The sequence below is a fragment of the Pseudopodoces humilis genome, chromosome 1, assembly GCF_049639895.1.
Source record: "Pseudopodoces humilis isolate 2021_Gansu_Grassland_sample_001 chromosome 1, ASM4963989v1, whole genome shotgun sequence".
Classification (NCBI taxonomy): domain Eukaryota; kingdom Metazoa; phylum Chordata; class Aves; order Passeriformes; family Paridae; genus Pseudopodoces; species Pseudopodoces humilis.
The window spans coordinates 72,344,981-72,369,684 of record NC_142200.1 but is presented as its reverse complement, the minus strand read 5'-3'; the positions used below and the strand labels follow the sequence as shown (position 1 = coordinate 72,369,684).

Sequence of the window (24,704 nt, the reverse complement as noted above, 5' to 3'; positions counted from 1 at the left end):
CTAAGATTTTATAGTGGTGGTCGTACTAACACATGATCCATAGCAGCCAAATTTATACAGTCCTCTTTGTTTAGGCATCAGTAGTAAACACAGGACATTCTGCTTTCAAAAAAAGCAAGAGGTCTGGCTTCAGAAAAGAATGTAAATAATGTACTGTGAGGGTAGCAGGGCACTGGAGGAAGCTGTGAATGCCCTATCCCTGGCAGTGTTCGAGGCTAGATTGGATGGGCCCTGATCAACCTGGTCTTGTGAAAGGTGTCCCTGCCCATCACAGAGGGGTTGGAACCAGATAATCTTTAAGGCTTTTTCAAACCCAAACCATTCTGTGATTCTGTGTACTGAACTTTAATGAGGAGATCCTGACATAAACCCTGGAGCATTTCTACCACAAATCCCGTGTCTTTATTTCAAGGTGCTTTGAACATCAGGAACCCAAACCATTAACTGCAGAGGACTGGGGAGGCAATGTGACAGATTCCCACCAGCATCAGAGTCCTGCTATAGCAAATGGTGAGTGGATTTTAATTTCATTTATTTTTCTTTCACTGGCTTGATATGCAATGTTCACAAAGGCTTCCAAATGGCTAGAAACTATTCTGTGAAAACGGATACTGTATTTCTGGGTGCTTAAATGAACAGTATGTTATTGTCCTTTGCTTGGAACAGCTGCTTCCAGCTATCGATAGATTCAAAGCAGAAAAGTGCTGACTCCTGAGGACACCTGAGGCTCGGATCACCTGCTGCTTAGGCTATTTGCTGCACAAAGCTGCAGTGGGTTTGGGCATCACTGGAAGAAAGAGTGTAATAAAGCTCCAACTATAATGTTTATGGATATAAGTATATGTAAAACATTTTGGAGAGTCTCTCAATTGCTACATTACTTCAAAATCCAGTGCTGAAATTGTAGTCTTCCCATGAATTCTATCACTGAAGCATTTTGTTTATTCTATTTTCAGAAAGACAAACCTCCTAAAAGGTAAACAAAATGATAGTCAAACTGGATAATCTAACAGCATAACCAACCTGGTGTGACCTGTATGCAGTGCACTCTTTCAGCACATAAGACCTCTGAGAACATTCAGAAACAAGTTTAGATGTGAACTGCAAGTCCTGTGCCTGACAAACTATTGTTAACTTCTCTCCTTATTTTTAAATATACATATACCTTCGTACACACTTAAGATGAAAAGGAGAGTTTGTATAATTTAAAAAGCATTTTGTAGAGCATTCAGAAGCCATGTGAAATGCATTTTGTGCACTGACACGACTCTGTCAAAAAGAGCTCCCTTTGGTTTTAAAGTGTATGATTCAACTCCTCTCTGTGTTTAATAAATGCATTTTCCTTTTTGTTATGTTCTGTCAGATGCAGGCAGGCTGCATTTGAGATCTGTTGCAAGAAGCTTAATAGAGTGTTTGAATGCATAGTTTTTTTCCAGGAGACCTCTCTAAAAGTTGTGACTCACAAAATCTTCATAAAGATATATTTCAGTTTGACACTGAGCAAAAGATGAATGAACCTTTTACGCCGTCAGAATCTATCAGTGTATCTAAATCCGTCTCTTCTGCAAAGAACATTTTAAAGCCCCCAGAATATTTTCACTGTGAAAGTCTCTGAAATGACCAGTAATGAGCTTGCAAACACCTTCTTGTGGCAGTAAGGTACTGTAGTTTTGTTCAGGAAAACTTCAGGAAAGACCTTCCCAAGAAGTTTTCCAAGTTTTCCTCCAACTTCTGTAAATTCATTTTGCTACTGTTCTTCTGAGCCTTTTGGTTGTGAAATCGCACCAGACCCAAACCTCGTAATGAAAGAGCCAGGAACAGATCTGTCTGTCAGTGGCTAATCTGCAACTGGGGGAAAAAAACAAACCTCAAATCCCAACCAACTAAAAACCCCAAAAAACAAACAAAAAAACCCCCCTTAAATCTAAAAGCTCTTTTTTCATCAGAAGAAAATCATCTTGATGAAGTAAAATACCCATCAGGTATTGTCTTTTCCTTGCAGAGGCCCTATTCTCACCAAGAAGAGCAGCTGTACACCCTTCTTGTGACTCAAAGAGGGGAACTGATCACACGCTACACACAGTGCTGCATAATGAGGTGGAACTAGATAAGCTTTAAATTCCCTTCCAACCTAACCTGTTGTATGATTCTATGATTCAATAATACAACACATAAGAGTGCCAGCCTATTTCCTCACTGCTTGATCTAAACCTGTAAGAGCACTAGAAGCCCAGTCTCCGTATTAGAGTGCCATTTGACAATGAGTTTCATAATGACATTAGTGGATATGTAACTCCCTCATATATTCTTTCCAACCAATCCTGTGCTCCACCTCTTGAACCTGATTGCTTCCTTTTCTCTAGCACTGCTAATAAAAACCCTCCCTCTTGATCTTCTAATAATAAACTTATTGATCCTGAAATTGACCTGAATGGACCAGGAAAATGTTGTAAACTTTCTTCCCCAGTGAAAAAAAGACAGGGAAAAGGACCGGCTGCCCTTGCACTGCAGAAGGGCACATGTGTCTCAGATGAGAGTATTAGTATTTCCCCTATAGGATTCACCTTACATAATCTGTCTAGATGTGCTATCACATAGCAACAGTCAAAATCCTCTTTTCAAACAAGAGGACATGGTAACAACAGCCTTGTTGTTTGTGGAAATGCAAGGTAAATACCAGTGTTCAGAAAATAATGTATGCTGAAATATTACTAGTAGATATGAACGAGATTCTCTACTGAAGCAGGCATTACTGTTTTACTTCTATCAAGTGAAGATCCTGCTGTTGGGATCTCATTATCTTGCCTCTTCAGTTTATCAACTACTGCAAGTGACAATGGTTCTTTGGATGTCAAAGTGTCCTGGTTCTTGAAAACCCTTATCATTATGCTTTCCACAACGAAAGAGCTTCCTTCATCTAGGAAGGAAGTTATGCTTCTGGTTTTACCTAGACTAGTTTTCCACTCATTTATGCCCCTTCTTGTTCTTTCCCTAGCTCTAGCAAAGCAAAAGATTTTTTTGTGCATAAATATAAAAAAATGTCTCCTGCTTTTTATTAAGAAACCAGTATTTTTAAGCAATAGATGCATCTGTGGTGAATGGATGGGACTGTTTTTCACTCAGAGACCTAAAGTGGATTTTTGTATGTGTGGATTAATGTCAACTCTTGTGATTCTAAAAGGTTGCAATCCTGTAATCCTACAGCTCTATGGAATGCAGCTGCTGTGGAATATCACAGATGACCATGCTGGAGGCAAAAAAAGTATTTTTATAGGTATTATTCCAAGGATTCAGGCCCATGAAACTTGGAAGAAAGTACCACAGTTCCTGACTTCATAAGATTTTTGCTCTTTCCCGTCTATGCATGCCTTATTACCACTGCTCCACAAATTACACTGAAAAGTGTGTCTCCATAAAAAGAAGAAAAAATAAAAAATAAAAAAAGGGAGAGAGGGAGAAGAGGCACTGATAACAAATTTTTTTAACACAATCTTGAATAATTCACAGTTTCTGAGTCCTGGAGATTTTCAGTTCTGTGTGAAAGCATTACCTTCAAACAAGATATGCAATTTTGCAGTAATGCACAGCTCATGAGCACTATAAATTTTATTCTTTATAATAAATATAAATTTATCTTGTCATTTTAATTTTTTATAGCTGTTATAACCACTGGTAACTGTGATCACATTTTTAATTGCAGCAGAACACATGACCTGTGTTTCAGCAAGACCTCTATTTTTTATATAAATGTGCTTTGGTCAAGGGCAAACAGGGTTGTGCTCTTGTGACTTACACCTACGATGCTGGCTCTGTAATGTTCATGGCTGACTAGAGAGCAGGGACTCCTACTATAAAACACATCAACCTACAATTCTGTCTATTTAAGTAACAAAGTAACTGATAGACTGCACACAGCCGCTGGAGAGGAAATCCAGCATGCCTCAGACTTCTCATTAAGCAACGGTTCCTTCCTGAAGGTTTGGCATCACCCTGTGCAAAATGCATCTATTTTAAGAAAAGGCAGATTACAGTTTTGAAAGATCAGAGACCAGCACTTGGCTAAACCAAGAACACTGCTGCTACTGGCTTGCAAGTCCTGGTAAATAGCCTTACATTAATTTAGTGCTGTATATAAAGAATAGGCTCATCCACCTTATTAATCTGAAAGAGGCTCAGCCTGGTGTTTTTTGTTTGAGAAAACACACACTATGACTCAGAATCAATCTGTCCAGAGGGACATTTCTTCCTTTAGTAGCTCACTGGTTTTTTATACTTAACTTTTTAAAAAGCATTAATAATGTGGTTCAAAAGCAGGCTTGGGGTTTGTTGTTGGTTCTTTTTATTTTTCTAAAGTGTGCACTCCCATTTTAAATTTCCATTTTATTATCTCAGTTGGCTAGATAAGGATTCAATGTAGCTGTAACAGGTATCAGGGTGTAAGTAGACAGTTTGAGAAAGGTAAAAATTATGTTGGGAATACCCAGGTAGGATGCAGTAGCATCACCATCTTATCTGTCTCAACTACAGTATTACAGCTTGAGTTTAATAAGCAAATGCAGCACACACTGCATGTCCTTGCCTGGTGGCAAGAGCAGAGTGAGTCTTTCTTCTTCTATAGAGCCTGTGACCATCCTATTTATCTCAGCTGAGAGTCTGCCTCTGTGCTTGGATCTAAAAACCTAATCTTCTAATGAATACACCCCATTCACCTAAGCATTAAAGAAACATGGGGAGCAATTGAACATTAGCATAGCATTGAATCTGAAGAAGACAGAATTAAATATCTGGGGAAAAAAGAGGGAGAAGCAATTTCACATTTAAATTGAAATAGCTGGAATTTCTAGAGATCATTTCCCTTTGTTAAAACAGCTAAATCATTAATAAAATATATGTACACTTTATAAAACAATTTCAGTCAAACAATCCAGAAATAGTTCTCCTACTTCATAAAATTGGAGAATATTTAGATGAACTGTAAAACATATTATTAAGACAGGAGCCCAGGAATTCATATAAACAGTCTGCTTTTTAATTTAGGGACCTATACCTATGAGAAAAATGGTTCACATTTAGAGCACGGCTTTCTCAACAAAAGAACAGCTTCTGCTGAAAAGAAGCACCCTACAAAAAAACCAGCATGTATCAAACACATCTGATGAAGGTTTCTCAGAGCTGTTTGCAATGAGCTTGACACATCTCTGTGTGCCACAGTAATTGAATTGCAAGAGTCTTGGGTATGTCAAGACTTTGCTTGACTGCAGGGTGGTATTTTTTTTTTTGATAGCAGCTCACTAATGAGAGCAGTATCTGAACACACTATGAGACCTTAGAATGATGCTGCAGGCCCCTGAAGCAAAAAAAAATATAGAAATAGCTAGCTTACAGGAAATTTTCAGAATATACATGGAAACTAAAACTCAGAATCACACAGAACATTCTGGGTTTGAAAGGACCCATCAAGATCACTGAGTTCCAGCTCCTGGCCCTACAAAGGACCATCCCCAAGAGTCACACCTTGCACCTGAGACAATTGTCCAAATGTTTCTTGAACTCTGCCAGGCTTGGTTCTGTGGTGATGCAACCACTGCCCTGGGGAGCCTGTTACAGTTCTCAACCACTCTCTGGATGAAGAACCTTTACTTAATATCCAACCTAAACCTCCCCTGACTCAGCTTCAGGCCATTCCCTCAGCTCCAGTCACTGGTCACCAGAGAAGAGATCAGTGCCTGCCCCTCCTCTTCCCTTCATGAGGAAGATATAAACTGCAATGATTGATTTGTTAGAGGGACTTGTTCATTGAAATAATAGAGAGGTGACTTGTAAACGCAATTTTCTCCATTTTTGTGGTGCCCAACTCCAAAGCAATGGAATTTTCTAAGAGATGAGAAGGCACACACTTGCCTTGAAGCAATACTGCAAATACTGCAATACTCCATTATTATTTGTGCAATTTTTACATCTCATAATGATGAAGAGCATGATAGAGAAGGATGTCGGAATCAAATTTGCTGGAATAGATCATACCTTGGACCAGGTTCCTGACATGGAGGGAATAAGGCCCTGGGAGGTGAGATACTGAAAGAATGAAAATTAGGCTGCTAGTGGGATCATTCCATAATAGGTCATGTCCCTGATCCGTGTTCACGATTGGACCCCTGCCCTATGAAATTGCTAATTTGAGTTTCTTGGTTAATGCACTAAATAATGTGGAGGGTTTAGCGTGACTAAAATTACTAGTGCACTTATTTACTTCTTGTTGTGAGATATGGATTAGGAGGAGGGTAAAACAGGTTTAAAACTTAAAAGGTATGAAGAAAACTTCATTAACAGAACTAAAAGCATAACGAGAATTAGAATAAAATCTTTAGAATACTTTTTTTCCCCCTGCCCGACTTATTTTCTTTACCAACTGACAATGTAGAGATAAAACTTGGGATTTTAAATTAGTTATTATTTTTACAATAGTTTTTTTATCAGTTCCTGTAGGGAGAGGAGTTTTTTCTTGCCATGCTATGGAGATTTTTTCACAAGAAACAGTTTTTTCATGTCTTTATTTCCACAAAGAGCAGCTGCCCAGGAAAAAAATCTGTGATTGTGAAGTTCCTCCTATTTTCACAGCTTTCTGACAGTTGAACTAATGAGTCATGTTAACTTATGGGGTATTATTTCAAGGATGAGTTGTTTAAAAGCAAAGGTTTTCTTAATTTATTTCTGTGATTATTTTTATCTCTGGGAACAGAGGTTTTCTCTCTGTGGGCAAAGGGTCTTCATTACTTTAATCTCTCTGTTCAGGTTTCTCATGGGATCACTGCTCTTTCAGCATCTACTTTGCTTCATTATGGATGTTTCTGTTCACATCTACAGTTTGAACACAGTATTCTCCCATATTTTCTCATGAATTAAAGGGGATATTTTAGTATATCACAGTCCATCTCTATGGCTTTACTAAAAGAACTTTTACCTTCAATACTTGGGCATCTCTTTATTCTTCTTCTATTTGGGACTTGACTCTTTCTTTTTAGTGACCTTGGTGTCTTTATGCTATTTCTCTACATGTTGTCATTTCGTCATTTTCTCTCCCTTGAGAGAGGATCAAGGTCTGCAGGTCTCATCTGTGCTGTGAAGGAGTTAATATCTTGTCTAGACCTGCAGATGGTCATGGGCAGTGGCCAAGCAGTCACTGTGATGGATCGAAGGCCGCCCTGGGCCCCTCCTTGTGCCCGGCAGCAGCTGCGGAGGGGCCGCGGTGGAGGGGTCTGGTCCGGCCCGGAGCCACTCCCGGGGCCCAGCGGATCCTGGCTTGGCGCAGGCTGACGGCAGGGGCAGGGCTTGATGTTAGCAAGATGTCAGCAGCGGCGAACTGGCCCAGCTTCGGCCTGGGCTTCGCAGCCTCCTGTCCCCCGCCCAGGCACCGCTGGGGTTCGGCCCGGCCCCGCCAGGCTGTGGTGGAGTGGGCCTGTCCTGGCCCCACCAGCGCTGTTACTTTTTCAAAGTCAGAAGAGAGATTTCCCGGGCTTGTTCATTTTTAGAATGTGGATATCACAGAGGCAGACCAAGCTTCTAAATGGTTTAATAGGTAGTCAGTTCTCAGAACTAGCCAGCTATTGTTTTTTGTTAAGCACAGAGGAAGTTCTTAGCCAGCCCCCTCTTAGAAAAATTATTTCCGTGGGTAGCTTTTTCTCTCCTCACGAAATATCAATTAATACAAAACCAGCACACTAGGTTAACCACGCCCCTGGGTCTTTGGAAGCAGCCCCTCGGACCATGCAGTCCCAGTGAACATTAAAATCTATCTTTGGGCACCCCATTGTACCCATCCGGATTTGTGCCACGCTTGACCCGGCCAAACTGGATGAGAGGTCTCAGAACCCCAGTGCAACAGAAGGAATTTCATCCACCATTAGATAAGCATGATGTTGGTAGCAGTAAATGGGAATAATGAGAATAAAAAGCTAGGATAAAGAGGTATTTCCATATTTGAAAGGAAGATAGTAAATACTGGTGTAATTAACTATCCTATTATAAATTTGGTATTCTCTTACTAGCAATGTATGACAGCATGAATTTTCAGCTGTGGAACATAATTGCATACATTACACTGAACAAAACCCACTATGTATCTACTCTAAAGAATAACAATATTTTTTCTAATGTTAGTCCTTGTACATTTACCAGTCACTCACAAGCCACACTCAAGAATAAGTCAAAGCTGTTTTAGAGGAGATAGATCCAAAACTAGAAGATTTGCTCTTCTAGGTTGATGACTAAATATATTCAACCACAATTAAGATGCTAAATAGTAAATATTTTGCCCACTTTTTTTTTTTTTTTTGGCACTTCTCTCCATCTCATCACAACTGAGTATGTGGAACACTAGCTGCTCTCTTTCAGCAGCAGACATTTAAGTAGCACCCTTAAATCCATCTATGCATGGTCTGAGGACAGTAAATCTCAGCAGCATTAAACCTCCCAGGTCCATATAGAGCTCCCCATGCAGCCTCAGCTTGCTATCCTGATTGCTTAGACAGAGGCCTCTACTAGAGCAGCTCAGCCACAGGAGCTTGTAAGGCAAGCCAGCAGCACAGTCTACTGCAAAGTCTTGCTCTTCTCTTGCCCTGGGCATGGACACAGGGCTCAGGAGCAACAAAGGCTCTCCTTCATTACCACCAAATCTACACTGGTGCAGTTTCTTCAGCCCTAATCTCTAGAAGCAGAGGCACTTTTTTGAGTTACACCTTCTGTTCTTCATTTTTTTAATTCCTCTAATATTCATTTTATCATCCACTACTAAATGTCTCATTTCCCACCTTGTTTTTTGGCCAAAGAAATGTACACATACGTTTGATTCTGAAAAGGTAAGAGATTATATTCTAACCATGTAGACTTCAAAGCCTCTGAGCCCTTTATTCCACAGAGAACATTCTACTTGCTACAGAAGCCTACTAGACTCTGCCCAGCTCTACCAAATGAGACCCAAAAACCCTTTCCATGCCTCAGTTGCAAGATAGAGGTCAGATGAGATTGCATCAGCTGCACAAAGGCAATGAATGACTCATAGAGGAGCAGTAAAATGAAGGACATATCTACCTTAATGACTTCAAAAGCTCTTTTACAGGTTATGATCCTTTCTGTTTTTGATTCAGAAGTATCACACCTCCCAGTCATCCTTAAAAAAAGTGTGTTCTATCCTACACAGCTAGATATTAGAAATCACAGGGGGGAAATATCAAGGACTTGTCTCTACTAGAAGACTAACAACTTATAATTTCCTTCTCTATTTTAAATTCACATGCAAGGAAAACTTGTACACTCAGATTTGAAACTTGTTTTTACAGCATTTTACTTTCAGTATATCTTCAATCACATTACATTTTTATGGCATTGTTACAGCCAGTTATGGGTGGGAGACAGAATCCAAGATTTGAGTCTTCTTGATCCTCAGACAAAACAGCCTCATTTTATTGTTTGGAACTTACTTATATAGTTGGTTCACTCCCAGGCTTAGAGAATTTATTGGTTGAGGTTTTAGCACCGCCCAGCTCCTTGACCAGCGACGTGCTTGCAACTAAGCTCCAATGGGGGTGGTAAAGGTCCCCTGTAACTTATCCAGGGACTTGTTCTGGCATGAGCTAGGCTAGCCTATTGGATTTGTGTTATGGCCAGATTTATTTGGCAGCTATAAGCTAACTGCCATGGTGGCATGGAATTAATAACCTCATCAATATGTGTCTTTCTGCATTATATATCTCTGGCCTAAATATTTGCTTAAGGAGAAATACTTCATGTTAACTTAGATCTTTTCAGAGACTATATAATCAATTTTCTAATTCCTGGTTTCCCCTTTCACTACTGCTAAATTTTTATTACTCTTTCAAAATATCTTGATCTGGAGGTTGTATGTGAAGTTGTTAGTTTCCACTGGCTTTTACATCTAGCTCAATAGGAATTAAGATCACTTGGGTTTGTGTAGAAAAGCTGTAGTGTAGTAAATGCAACAGGAAGGTTTGTTAAGATCTTCCTTTACTCCCATCAACAAGAAAGACAAATTTTTATGGAAAAGAAAAAAAATGGAATTAAAAAAAATAAGAATAAATATGATCTCCTTCCAATTAACAGTTCATCTTTCTCATGATTTCAGAAGATACCGTTTGGTTTTTGTTTTCTCTTCTTTGAGGAGTAGAAGTTGACATGCTTAGAGGGTTTACAGTTACTAACCAAATGCTGCAATTTCTCATCCAAGATTTTCTGAGAACTCTATAGCTCTATTAGCTGAAGACACCACAAAGGAGCAGTGAAAGAATGGTAAATCTTGTGTTTTTCTCTCTCAATATTTAGGCACCTAGAAGCAGTAGCAGAATATTTTCGAGTGTTTTTTCTAAGTGTTTGGAGTTATTTTTCTATTTCTCTGACAAAATGAGAGAATGCCATTTAGTGATATGGAAATCTTTTAAAGAGCTGCTCTGGTCTTTTCATTTCTACCTGAAAATTATGGGCAGGCTGTTTCCTGCTACCTTCAGAGTCTGACTCCTTCAATCTATCTCTGGAAAGAAGCAAACCATAGCACATATCCAAAATGAAGGCTCGTTGCAATTAATTGATTCTAACATTGGTATCAAAGCCCTACAGCAAAAAATAACCTTCTTCCCCTTAACATTTGTAAATCTCATACTGGATTTTTGAATTTACTGTAGAATTTCTGTAAATAACGTGGTCATACTAATTGATATTTCTTTGCAGCAATAATCCTAAAAGCTCAGCCAATACGGGTAGATTTCAAAATAATGTATTTTGGAATATTGCTGGTTGCAGCACCACCAATAATGAGGTAGAGTCATTCCAGAGGCACTCCCTGAGGACCTTAAAATCTGGAAGGAAGTAGCTGGAGACAGCTCTGGGAGGAAAAGCAAGTTTGTGATAGCAATGCTGACAATATTTGAATGTTTTTTTTAGGGTTTGCATCACACGAACAGTGCTCACTTGCTCTTTCCCCTGTGACTGATAAGCTGCCAAACTGTACAGGCTTTGCTCTAATTTTTAGTTGCTTTATGATACACACTAACAATTTGGTAATAAATCACAACTGATGCAGCCACTGTACTAGAAATAGAAATTACATGAGAAAAAGGAAAATACAGTATTTTTAGGCAAGTACTCAAAATCTAAACATGGTAACTAAGCACTATTTTAAAAACCTCCTCCTCCATAGGTGAAATGTATTTTGTGGATGGCAGGGAGTAAACAGAAAAAAAGGGTCAATATACACATTTGAACTCACAACTGAAATTACAGTTACTATTTTACATTACAGAAAAACCAGTACTGTTTTTTGAGGGGTTTTTTAATTCTCAAAACTATTAATTTATTTTTATAAATTCTCAAAACACAAATTTGGATATATTTGACCTAAATTTTCAAACTCTGCAGACTAACAGATAAATGACAGTAGGCTAGCTTACCAAGGATGTTCATTACAAGACTGTGAACCGTGCTCTTCTGCACACCCAGCTTGTGAAGTGTTCAAGCAGAAGGTGTGCGTTTCCCTCTAAGCAGTCTAGCCTGAAGCCACCAGCCCTCAGCTCACTCTGCTGGGAAGATGTACTTCAGTAACACATGCAGAACAGGTAAACAAAGTGGACTCTGCACATAACTAGTTAGTGTCTGTGAATGTGGCCTTGTGAGCAGGTAAGGCAGAGTATGATCACCTGCTCCTGCAGACACAGCAGCTGGGACCTGAGCTGGAAGTAGCAGGGCAAGAATATCCCTGTGGATTCAGTGCCTGTGCCCTGGGCACCCTGCTCCTGCACTGCCATAGCCTACCCTGGTGCCACTCTTTCTTGCCTTTGATCCTACAGGAAGCCCTGCAATTTTTAAAGCCCTTCCTCTCTGTGGTATCTTCATCCATATCACATATATTTATGACATTTAGTCAGCAGTGTTGAGATATTTCTCCCCATGGTTAATGTCTGTGTGCCTACTGCAGGAGGCTAGTTCCTACAGATTTAGCATCAGGTACTGAAGCTTCAAAGGGAGACCACAGCACCTTTTGCTGACATCTCATAGCTGGGGGGTTTCATAATTTTAACAACAGGAAAAAAGAGAGTGCTGGACCTGAGATATGAGAGGTACTGGGAAACAGCATCACCTTACTTGAAACCTTCAGGTTATGGGTTTTTTCCCCTCATTTGACTTCAGATCCTAAGAGGACGGTAAGCGTGTTTGCGATCTGTGAACATTGCCACAGATGTATACTTGAATACCTCAGCTCTGCCTGCACCCATCTGTGAATGGAGCCTCTGCTCATAAATCAGCTGTGCTGACTGTAATAAGCATAAACTAGGTCAAGCTATAAACGCCCACAGAAAGAAAAAAAAATGTCAATAGCAAGTAAAATACATTTCTTGCCGTTGAAGAAAATAATTTGAGTGATTAATTTTAAGAGAAAGCTTGACATTTATTCACCATCTCTTTTTATTTTTTCTTTCTTTTATTCTGGGCTGCTGATATTTGCCTAATAGAATCAATAAGGCTGGAAAAGACCTCCAAGATCATCAAATCCAGCCTTCCGTGGAATGCCACCATGTTCAGTAAGCCGTATTGCGAAGCACCACATTCATTATTCAACATTTCCAGCAGCACTACACTGCTTCCCTGAACAACCTGTTCCAACACTTAATCACAGAATTACATAGAATCACACAGAATAAGCAGAGTTGGAAGGGACCCATCAGGATCATAAAATCCAGCTCTTGGCCCTATGCAGGACACCCCAAGAGTTACACCTTGGTTCTGAGACAAATGTCCAAATCTTACTTGAACTCTGTCAGGCTTGGTGTTGTGACCACTTCCCTGGGGAGCCTGTTCCAGTGCCCAACCACCCTCTGGGTGAAAAATGCTTTTCTAATATCCAACCTAAATGTCCCCTGACTCAGCTTCAGGCCATTCTCTAGGTCCTGTCACTGGTCACCACAGAGCAGAGATCAGTGCCTCCCCCTCCTCTTCCTCTCACAAAAAAGTTGTAACTGCAATGAGGTCTCTCCTCAGTCTCCCCTTCTCCAGGCTGAAAAAAACAAGTGACTTCTGCAGCTCCTCACACAGATTCCCCTTTCAACCACTGTTTAAGTGAAGAATTTTTTTATAGCACTCAGCCTGAACCTTCCCTGGCACAACCTGAGGCCATTTCCCCTTGTCCTATCACTTGTTATTTGGGAGAAAGAGGATGACCCCCACCTTACCACAATCTACTTTCAGGTGCTTTAGAAACCTACTGCTTCTAAAATGTTTAACTTGAGTATTAAATATTTCAATATTTGTTTAATGTATCCACATATATGTAAAGGATCTTACACACTTCATGGGAACTTTTATGGAGATAAGTATTGTAAATGCACTGAGACATATGACTTCAATAAACACACTCTTAATTCAAGTAAGGAACTAAATAGATTAGCACGTATCTAGTACTCAGTTCCAGTTCCTATTCCACAGGCAGCTCTGCTCATGGTTATCTTCACACTTGGGGCATCCTTACTGCATCCTTGCAAGAGGAAGAATTTTCTGGACTCTAAAATTCCTGCAGACAATACAACATCAATGCAGTAAGAAAAAAGAAAGAACAGCCATAAATTGGTGGCAAAGAAGGTTCAGTCCCACTCCACATAAATGACAGCAGGACTCAGCACAGCTTAGCCTCTGTCGCAATGACTGGTGATGGAAGGAGGTTAATGGGGGATCCCAGAACCACCTGAGCCCTTTCATACAGCAACTGCTTGCAGGCTGTGGGACAGTCTGCCTGGGAGATTAAGCCTGTCCCTTGGGTACAAGAAAGAGGTTTTCATTCTATTCCCAGAGATCTCAAAATTAAGTGTTTTCCCTCCCTGTCAGCTGTGAATGATTTCACTCCCCCCTCAAACCTCTGGCCAGGCTATTCGCTATTCCTCCAGGAACACTGTGTGTTTTATTCCAGGCTGGCAGCTCTGCATGGGGAGATCTGCTGAAGCAATATGGCAGAGCAGTGTCTCTGATACGGATGTGCTGCCCAGTTTCCCCTGCAGATAGGACTCACCTAACACAGCAGTGAGCCTGAAAAGTGCCTACAGGACAGCAGGGAAAATAACCTTTTTCTCCCCAGATAGAGCTTTCCTCTGGCTAGCATTATTCCATGCTTCCACGCATTTACTTAATAGTACAGCTTGTCCTAGTGTAACCAGAAAACTCCTCTACTATGTTTATATTTTTTTACTAGCTCTGAAGGGCTCTGTAAGTCTAAACACTTATATTTTATTAGTATTTGTGGTATTTCATTAATATTTGTGGTATTTCATTTTGCAGAACTGGCCAATATGTGTTATCCTACATTCTTTGTCTAACAAGCTATTGCTACTTCATTCTTTTTATAGAAAATCTATAGAAAACTGTTGAAAGATAAGTATTTTAAATTAACCCCTTTGCAGAGCTGAGCTTTGACTCTGCCTTCTCTTGGATCCTTTATCAAACTTATATGATACTTGCAGATAACACATAAGTACCATACCACCTTTCAAGTAAAGTCTTTCTTTTCCTTTCATCCACAATTAAAGACGCCTTTATGAATACATTGATACCCTTCCTGTGTTTTTCAATCAAATGCTAAATAGGTAAGCTGACCCTTATTACTGTTAGCTCCAAATAGCAAGATATCTAGGTTTTGTAAAGAAGCAAAGAAAAAAAAATAAGCCAAATACTGCCTGAAAGGCTCTTTTTATGAACAGATTGAATATGTTGCATTATCAGCCACTTTTGAACTTCAGAAAACTAATAACAATGGATTCTGCATAAGCTTCCCCCCTACAGTAATAGAAACAAAACTTCAAAACTTCTCCACGAGCCCAGTTCTGAGCTCCAGTGGCTGCTGGCAGCAACTCTTGTTGCCAGCAGTTGGTTTGTCCACTCACAAGGTGTCACAATGATAAGGCCTCATGTACTAATAAGCAAAAGACAAACAAAAAACAAAAAAAATCCAAAAAAAAATCTGCCCAAAAAAACAAAAGAACATATCCCTGACCCTCATATGTGAGAGGATATTACAGGATCAGGCTCAAAACATTATACATCTGAAACGTGTGAACTAACAAAAGCTCAACAGTGAGTCATTCCCTTTTTGCATCATCTTGCTTTCAAATAGCTCCCTGTGAAATTTAACAGACATAATAGAAAATAATAGAATTGAAAAATAGGAACTATTTCCACATAGTGGGTTTTTCCCATAGTGGATACAATTTGAATAGCTAATTCACTGCCAGATGTGCAACCACAAGCTCTGTGACAAGAATCCTCTTCCTACAGTACTTGATTATTTCTTATTGTGACTCACTGAGTATGTAACAGGATTATATCTAGCTCAGGTTGGAGGGTTTCCATTTTTGTATTTAATTAAAGAACACTCAGAAATGGGTAAATTCAAACCTATGTGGCATAATATTTTAAATAATTTAGAGGGGTAACCTTCTGAGAAAAACTTTATTTATGAAGACATTGAAGGTGAATTCCTGTCTCAAATAAGGCCTGTGGGAATTCTTCATTGCTTTCACATTCTCCAGAGATTTTCTTTTCTACTTAAAAAAAATACTGGCAGTTTTTAGCAACTCTACTATTAGTTTTTAGTGCAGTTCTACCTCAGTCACAAAAAGATAAACCTAATTCCACAGTGTAATGACAGATAATACAGAAGGAACAGCAGGAAAATTCTTAGCAGGCAGTATAGAACTTACATGAATTTCTAACCCCACCTCCCCCCAGCCAAAACAGAATAATTTGTCCAAAAAAAGTACAAGAACTGGAAAAGGTAAGGAAATTAATGACCAAAATTACAATTTGGGGAAAAACTGCAGCATCTTATGATTTGTGTTATCCTACTTGAAAGCTATCTTACCATATCTGAAATAAGCATACAGCATGTGCAAATAGGTATTTCACCAGTTTTAGTTCCAACATAGTTAATGATTTCCAAAACCATAACACAACAAATTATACTAGTTTGGGCGTTTGAATTAAAAAGGCTAAAAACCAATAATGAATTCAGAGAACACCCTGGGATTCAGGGAAAATCCAGGCTAAGTGCTGGCTGTGTGGTCACACTTGTTCAACACCAGAGGTGCTAACCCTGTGTAGGGTAGATGTGAGATGCACTGCACATGTGCTCTCGTTCCAGAAATGTTTCCCTTTGGCAATGCACACACACCTGCCATGCTCATCTAGCAAGATTTTCTATAAGTAAAAGGCTGCTTACACCTTTCAAGTCTATCTTTATTTCAAAATTAATGGTGAATTTTAGTTGGTGACCATGTATCACTTCTCTTTAGGAAAAGAAAAATGTGTTTTAATGAAATGTAATTTTACATAAACTTGATATACATTCAGCTCATCTGGTGGGAAGCAAACAACACCCGTAAAGTTATACAAGAGTTATTACTCATTCTCCTCTGTGAAGATGAAGTACTACCAATGTATAGAAGTATTACAGTAAAACACCTGATTTTTGTGGGTCTCTGTCACACAGTGACATTTTCCAAAATGGATAATGGAGCTTTGGAGTATTTTATCTTTCTGACTATTTCTTCTTGAGTAGTAGAACAAATTTTGAACATAAACAGCACCTGCTGAAATGTCTGGATATATTCAAATAGGTGTTTTGATTGCTTGTAGTCCTTGTTCAATGGTTTTTATTTTCAACTTGTTGTCATAGTTTATATTCCCAAGCATAAACACAAGACCGTGCGACTAAAATGAGGACGATGTCAAGAGGTTTCTGTGCCACATACAAAGGTGAACGTTAATGCTTCTTTCAAAACCCTTTTTGAAATGTCTCCTGAAGCCCAGCAAAAAGACTGAGTGAAAGACGATCAAGTCTCACACCTCTGAAAAGGGAACTCCCTGATGAGGTGCTGACATCCCTTTCTCTGCCTTTCCATCTGTCAACACTCTGTAGCCTACAAGAGCCACAGCCCACATCACTACTTCTAACACCAGCAGGTTCAAAGGACAGGAGAGTTAAGCCCTTGATGACACTGAAAGATGTGGCACTGGAGACCTGCTGTCCACCACAGCTAGCTCCTAAAATCATTGTTGCTGTGGGACTTCTAAGCAGGCAGCTTTGAATCTGCTGCTTGAGACAGGAGCATTTTTTTCTTTCTTCCACAGAGCCCTTGCCTTGAGACCTAAAGCCTTGATAAGACAAGGTATCACTGTTGTCTTACTGGCACCTAGCTTGGAGCTGAAGAGTTTGGAAATACTGGGGCTTTTGGACCTCTTCCTTTCCCAGCATCTTGACTGGGAGTCCAGTACCCAGACTTGAAGTCCAGTACCTCCTATAAGCTACTGGAACTCAACAGGAACCTGTATTTTCAGACCAATCAGATGTTTTGTTGGAGTGCTCTCTGTTTCAACTTCCTACAATTCCTCAACAAATTTTCCCTGAGGAATCTTAGGAAGTTTTACAAAAGGAAATTAGTGCTGCTATTCCTTCTAGAGTAATTCCTCCATGAGAACATAAATTTGAGTTTCCTAGTGGGTTGAAGGCATTAGCAGTGTCACTTTGTGCACTGTGAAATAAAGCTCAAATATTATCCTAGGAAAAGGCAGTAAGGCATTCCAAAGTCTCATATGTTATGGACGTGCTATATTAAAAACATACTATATATCTGTCATACTTACTGATGACAGTTTTTCCAGACAACCAGTCTTGTTAGGGTGTCATTAGATTTTAAATGCAGCTATGTTTTTTAACATCTGGAGTCAACCTGTGCTCACATGGGTAAACCAGGATCATTCCTGCATCTCTGAGGAGCTCTGCAAGTCTACCCACTTGATTTAAGACATTAACATGAAACACTGCTCAGAGTAGAACTGAAGATTGACATGACCTTTACTCCTGTGCAACTGTCAGACTAAAAACACCCCTCCCGTTCCATATACTTTGCATTAAGCAATTTGTCAAAATTCTTCAAGGAAACTATTCTTCATCTGGTTTCTCTAGAAGTTGAAACTATCACTTGAAACTAGATTTAACTTTTACAACTTTCCATGTGGTCTTCCAGTCTGTCCGTTCCAGTTGGACCTACATCTGTTAGCTAATGCTGCTTTTGACACTAAGTACAAGTTAAATCATACTACCTGTCAGCTCCATGGAAGACATAGTCTGGTCTGGCCATGCATTTCCAGCAATATGCTAAAGACATACATTCCCATTCTTTATGTCTACACACCATCATGGCCTTTATTAATTTTTCTCTTTAATCCATAGAAATTATATTCTGTGCACATACTTTTTCTTCAGTAAAGTTGTTTTAAAAGATAGCTTTCTGTGCCAGGTTTACAAAGGCATTAGTCACCTAACAGTGCAGATGAATACAGACGAGCAGGCAGACATCTAACCTGCCCACACTCTTCTGATAATGCCTCTGTGTGCCTACCTGTATCAGTCTGGTTCATTGTCTGGTTAGCTCACCAAAATCCCTCTTAGCCAGCTCACTTCATTTTCCATGCTCTATCTATTCCTTTCTGATGGCTAACACTGAGGTGTAAATACTGTATTTGAAGAATTCCCCCATTTTTTTGACATCTACAATTTTTTATCTTACTCGCTACCTTTTTAAGCACAAACATGTATTTCCAGGGACATTTTTTACTGCATTTGAGTATTTCTGTACTTCTCTAAGGATTTAAACTATATTACTTTTGTTGTTTTGTTGTCTTTTTAAAAAAAGTACTTTCACCCCAAAAAATTCCCTTTCATGGCTTAGTGTCATGATGTTAAGTTTCAGTACAGTTGTTTCCATGAGAATGCTTTGTATAAGATAATACGAAGGAAATTAAGTTGCTTATGAAAATAATAATTAAAAAAATATTCTGAACACTGTAGCAGATAATGTTCTTCAAATCTATTTTCTGGCATGGGTTAACTTAAGCTATGTTCCATGAAAACTGAAAAGCAATATGTGACAGGGAGAACTTCATCCCTTACCAGAAAATGTTGGACTCTTGGATATTTTATTTTTACAAGTTAACATTCTGAAGATAAATAAATAAAACAAGTTAATGGAGTGTTACACAAGCTCTAGCACTTTTTGTGATACATGACTTTTAGAAAAGCATCCAACACAAAGTTCTCTCACCCAGAAAGTGGGAATCAAACCACTGGCTCCCTGTCCATCACAACCAGTCACTGTTTCAGAAGTCCAGCCCTTTGGCAAAGACAACTTCAGGTGTCAGCTCCATGGAGGATTCACCATGCATTGATATGTAAAAAATCCTGAAGGGCAATGCTCCCTCAATTGGGTGAGTTGCCTGAAACAGTTTCATTGTGGCAGTACAGAGCTTGAGGAGCAGCCTGTAGCACAGGGCAAGAACAACAGGACAGATCCGATGCCTCGGATACTGTTACGAACCCAGTGAGGAAACCAGGTGAGTGATGCCATTCCAAAATACCCACTCACAGTGTGCAGTGCACAAACAATCCTAGGCTGCATTCAGAGAAACATTTGCACAGTTATGTCCATAGCTGTCTATGGAACTGGACAAAAGACTCATTGAGCAATGACAAAAAAAACAAAAAAAAAAAACCCAACCAAACAAACAAAAAAAAAACCCTGAAAAAGACTACAACAGGATATTCTTGCTAATATGGGCTATACCACATGTATGATCAACACAAAACCTTTCTGTGGATCAGCTGCAGTGATTACTTTCAATCTGGCAAGGGAATATTCTTTGCCTTCTTTTCTCTGTCCCCTATCTCTTAATGCTTTCTCTATTGTCATGGCAAATTTCTAAATTTGCTTGCTTTCTGCAGTTAGGTAACACCAGATTTTGAAAATCGGTCTTTCTGAGTATATATATGATGTTGATCACCAGGCAAAATTTGATATTAAGTGATGTTAAAATGATGATATAAAAATATCTGAAATTCTAGAAATTTGGCTAGCCCCCATACAACAAGGTAAAAAGTAGCACCATTATGCAGACAACACTATGGTCTTGGGTCAGGAAATTTCACCAGAGTCACAATTTTATTTTCCTGTGTCTATTTTCAAATTCCTTTTTACTGTTAGGGTAAATACACAAACACTGAAGAATGCGAGGTTACCCTGCATGGTGTAAAATTAATATATAATGTGCTGTCATAATTATTTTCCAAATATTTCAGTGTTAGTTTGAGCAAGGAGAGGAAAAAGTCTTTCAGGTTTCCATGGACAGACAGCAATGCAAGAGAAGATGAAGGGATCAGCCATTTGGGGATCCCCTGCAGTCAATGATACAACTCCACAACTGTTGTCTTGACAGTAATGAAAAGAAGACAGGGAAGGTACAGATCATCAGGCTACATGTGATGACTAATAAATCAAATGTTGTGCAGTCTGGTTTACTGAAGGAACTTGAATTTAATGAAAACTCATGCCTGGCAGGAGGTTCTGCAGCTCATGAACAGACTATGGGGAAAATCCGCTTCTGAAGAAATGACACAAAAAGCCACTATCCAGCCTTGGCAAATTGACTCAAAAGTAACAATGGATGTATTTTAGCACAAAGAGTGGAGGAAAATAAGTAAGGGTATCGTAGCATTTTCTGGAGAATTGCTTCTACGTCTTAAATTTATATATTTATATTTTAGGGACAAGGTAAAACTAATTATAAATAAAGCAGGCTTATTTTGCCCAGTTTAGGGTGTTTGGCAGTTTCTTCATGATACATTTTGTGAGCTGAGTTTATTTGCTTTCAGAATCAAAATACAATGTTGTCTTATTACAATAACTTGTTACTTGTTTTGTCTGTTTTGAAGTAAACTTGATTTTGAAACTGTGAAAATGAAACTGTACTGTACCTACATACCTGAGGTTATCAGACCAGGATGGTAAAAATAGTTAATATCTTCAGTTGGACAGCTGTCCCATAACCACCCCACTTCTCAAAAAGCAAGTTATTCTTCATTCTCTGCCCTGTCTAATGGACAAGAAATTAAAACTCAGGAGAAGCAAAAGTGCAGCTTATTTGTTCACAATGTGGGGGGGAAAAAAAATTGAAAAAAGTTGAAAAAAATTTAAAATAAGAAAAAAAAATAGAGCTTTCCAACAAATGCATACAAGATAACATTGTAGACAAATATTATCCTAGCAAAAGAAGATGCTGAAAGCCAACAGTAGTTTTAGTTTCAGCAGCTAAAAAACTTCATGAGAACAACAGGAATGTGTAATTTGTTCTGTTACTTTGTGGCAGCAAAATTGTCTCATTCATGGATAATATCCAATGACTTTATAATCAAATTCAAGAGAAAAAAAAAAATCCACAGAAAGGGCAATAAAAGGCCTGAGTGAAACTTTCATTTTGTTAGGTAAAATTATCTAAAAAAGCTGGTCTTCCTTTGCAAAATAATGAGAATTTGCCTCAATATCCCTGAGCAGGAGTCATACCTCAAATTTCTGCTTCTTAGTTAAAAGATTTCTCCCACTGCATTCACATCTGTCTGGAACAGACTGACTGTTCTGCTCTATACTGCTGTGATTAGGGCACTCCTGTGAGGGAGGCAGCGAGAAAGTGAACTCATGTCTACCACATCATTTTTGTAGCTTTGCATGTTCCTGAATTCCAGAACTTTTTTACTTTGTTTTCCTAAAATAATGAAGAAAACGGAATTTTATGCCAATTTTTGATTTCAGGTCAAATTGAGTATTTGCCTAAAGTAGATGCTCTTTCTGTTTTGTTGGATTTTTTTTGATTCCTACAGTATGAACAAAAATAAACTTTCAGATTCAAACTTAAGTTTTGTATCTTTTCTCTGGAGCTGAAGAGATAAAGAGCAACTTGCTTTTTTGGGAAGGGGATGATGAAGGCCGAGGCTGTCCAAACGTGAATTCACTGCTTTCACCCTAATCTGATCACCTTTGCCAAAAGAGCAGCTGCAGGATGAGGGCTGATGCTTGTGCTGAACTTTGTCGTACCTTTTGACTGAGGTCTGCAGGACCCCAGCCCTGAGAGGGAGGGTTCCTGCACCTTCTTGCTCTCTGTTGGGTGGGAAGGCCACCTTTTCAGAAGGGTCAGCTCTGAGGCACTTGGCCCTTTATGCCACATGTATGGAGGGGTCAAACCTCCTACACTGTCACACACTTGAAACATGCTGACTCAGTGGACCTCAGCAGAGGCTGGAGGCCAAACCTCACACGATGTCAGGGCTGGGGTTGGGCTCCAGCCCAGGCACAGGACAGGATAGGTGTATCTGCAGGATCTTCAAAATATCCTGTAATGTATAACTGGATCTCACTAAAGTATAACCACGCCATATCCTCACCTGGGCAGAAGAGCTGACGTAAATTTTTCTGTCCTGTGCTGCTCATTCCTACCCTCACGCCATAGGTTGCTTCTCCCTCAGATGTGTTCATATGACTTTTTGTCTTTTTAAGAAATTTGCAATAAGTCAAATCACTAAAAATCTATACTATAATCAATCCTTTGGAGAAGAAATAATGATATTTTTAGGAAAAATCCTACAAGTACATAGATGTAAGACACAAGAAAAGCCCCTCTCTAGACAGAACCAAACCCAAATTATGGCATTCTTTTTGATGCAAAGACCACTTATGTTGCCAGAATGTGCAAGTAACTTGACCAATTAAAATAATTCTGTGACGCTGCTGTCACAGAATGTTCACAACTGCTTTTGCAGATTGTTTATGCAAAATAACTTCTTAGGTTTAAAACAAACTGTAGAAATATTGATAATCTTCAGTATTGCTGTTCAAACACCCCAGTAATGCACTAACGAGAAAATCTTTCCCAAGTTCTCACCTTCTGATTTAGAGAAGTACACTTCTGTCACCGCAATTAACTGAGTAACAGGAAAAAACTGAGCCACAAAACTCGTACTGATACAAACCCCAAAAATTGATTATCAGAAAAAAGAGGTGAACTTTGAAAAATGCTGATTTAATGTAGGAATACCCTGAGCCCTGCTTGGCATTCTAGAAACCAGGAACAAGCTTATGTTTTGGGGGAAAGCTAAATGAAAAGGAAAAACAATATTAAAAACAAACAAACAAAAAAGAAACAAAAACAAAAAAAACCAACCCCACAAACAAAGCCCCCCAAAACCCCAAACCATAAACATTTACCAGCAGTTCAAAATTTCAAGGTGAACATCATAAAATACCGCAGGGGATGAACAGCCCAGAAAAGAAGAAGGTATTTTGATGCTGAACACAGCCATTAGCAGCGATACCCTTCTTGGCCCCCGATAAACAAGGTAACAACAAGACCCAATTCAAAACTGACCGTGGTAAAACCGGAATTTGAACCTTTGCCTCATCCCATAAACCGGACCCTTCCTTAAGCCAAAGGTGGAAAGTCAGGGTTGACAAGGAAGAAAGTCACACCCTTCTCTGCTCCTCGCTGCCTGGGGTCCCGTCCCCCACGGGACTGCAGAGCAGCATCTCAGGAACCGGGAAGGATGTAACTCACGCACGGCTGCTGCCCCTGGCTCCGCTCCGCGGGATGCCCTGGCTGCTGGGGCAGCGGGAGGAGCGCGGCGCGGGATGCTCACCCTGCGGTTGCGGTCGGCCTCCTGCACCTCCTCCTCCTGGGGACCTTGGCGGATGAGCGCCTTCAGCACGATGCTGTTGTTGGTACAGCACGCTCGGAAGAGGCTGAGAGCCTCGGGGCTGTCACGCTCGTCCCCCTCCAGGGACCAGAGGTCCTCGTCGTCCAGCCCGCCAGGAGGGTAGAAGGAGTCGTCTGAAGCGATGCTGCAGGTGTCGGGCAGCTCGGAGAAGTCCTCGTACTCTTCGCAATCCTCTTCCTCCTCTACTTCGTCCGGCTCCTCGGCGGCAGCCTCCGCCACCCCTTGCTCAGGGCTGCTCTCCGCCTCGGCGCCGGGCATCTCCTTAGCGGCGGCGGGCGGGCAGACCCGCTCCCCGGCCAGCTGCTCGCCGTGCCCTGACAGCAGCACCATGCCGGCCGCGGGGCCGGGGCGCGGGGTCTGCGCTGGGCCCCGCCAGGTGCTCAGGGCGTCCGGAAGCCGCGGCCCGCCGAGCGCTGCCCCGACGGCCGCGGCTCTGCCTCGCCGAGCTCGGGTGCCGCTGCCCCCTCACGCAAGTGTCAGCCCCCTTCGGCGGGTCGCCCCGCGGCAGCTCGGCCGCTCCCCGGGCCGGGGCATGCCGCCGCCTGGGGGGGGGGGCCGCGGGGGCCGGGCACCGCCGCCGGCCCGGCCCGGGGGAGCTGCCACCGCCTCGGGGAGAGGGGAGAGGCTGAGGGCGGGCAGGACGGCTGCGGGTAGCGCAGTCGGTTCCCAAACTCCCGGCCCGTAATCCGCTCAGCATCGCTGTGAGGAAACTGGGGCTCGGGTTTAGCGGCGGAGCGCGGTGCCGGGGGGGGTGTGCGGGCGGAGCCGGTGGCTGCCGCGGCTGCTCCCTGTGGACACCGAGCTGCAGGTGCGGGACCGCAGCGTCCTTTGCACCCCCGGGCTCCTCCACCGTGCTGCTCGGTGGGAGCAGCGATCCTGGGCTCGGAGGGGCCCGCGGCGAGCCCATCCAAGGTGGCAAAAGCGGGAGCGGGGCTGGCAGGACCCCCGGCTGCCACCGGTCCTTCAGCACCAACTGTGTGGTGCCGAGAGCCGCGACTGCAAAACTTTTCAGGAGTGCAACCAGCCTGTGCCAAATTTGTTTGTTTGGCCAACTAATCAGGAT

At 40.9% G+C, this 24,704-nt stretch overlaps 1 protein-coding gene across 1 annotated transcript in view; it reads right to left on the bottom strand.

Annotated features, from left to right (window-relative positions):
- The window catches only part of ANKRD33B (ankyrin repeat domain 33B), a 54,450-nt gene extending 30,479 nt beyond the window's left edge, over positions 1–23,971 (bottom strand). Inside the window, exon 1 of the mRNA XM_014260358.2 lies at positions 23,564–23,971. Within this exon, the coding sequence (XP_014115833.1) occupies positions 23,564–23,971 (408 nt within the window). The remainder of the gene's footprint in view (positions 1–23,563) is intronic.
- Between the last annotated feature and the right edge of the window lie 733 nt (positions 23,972–24,704).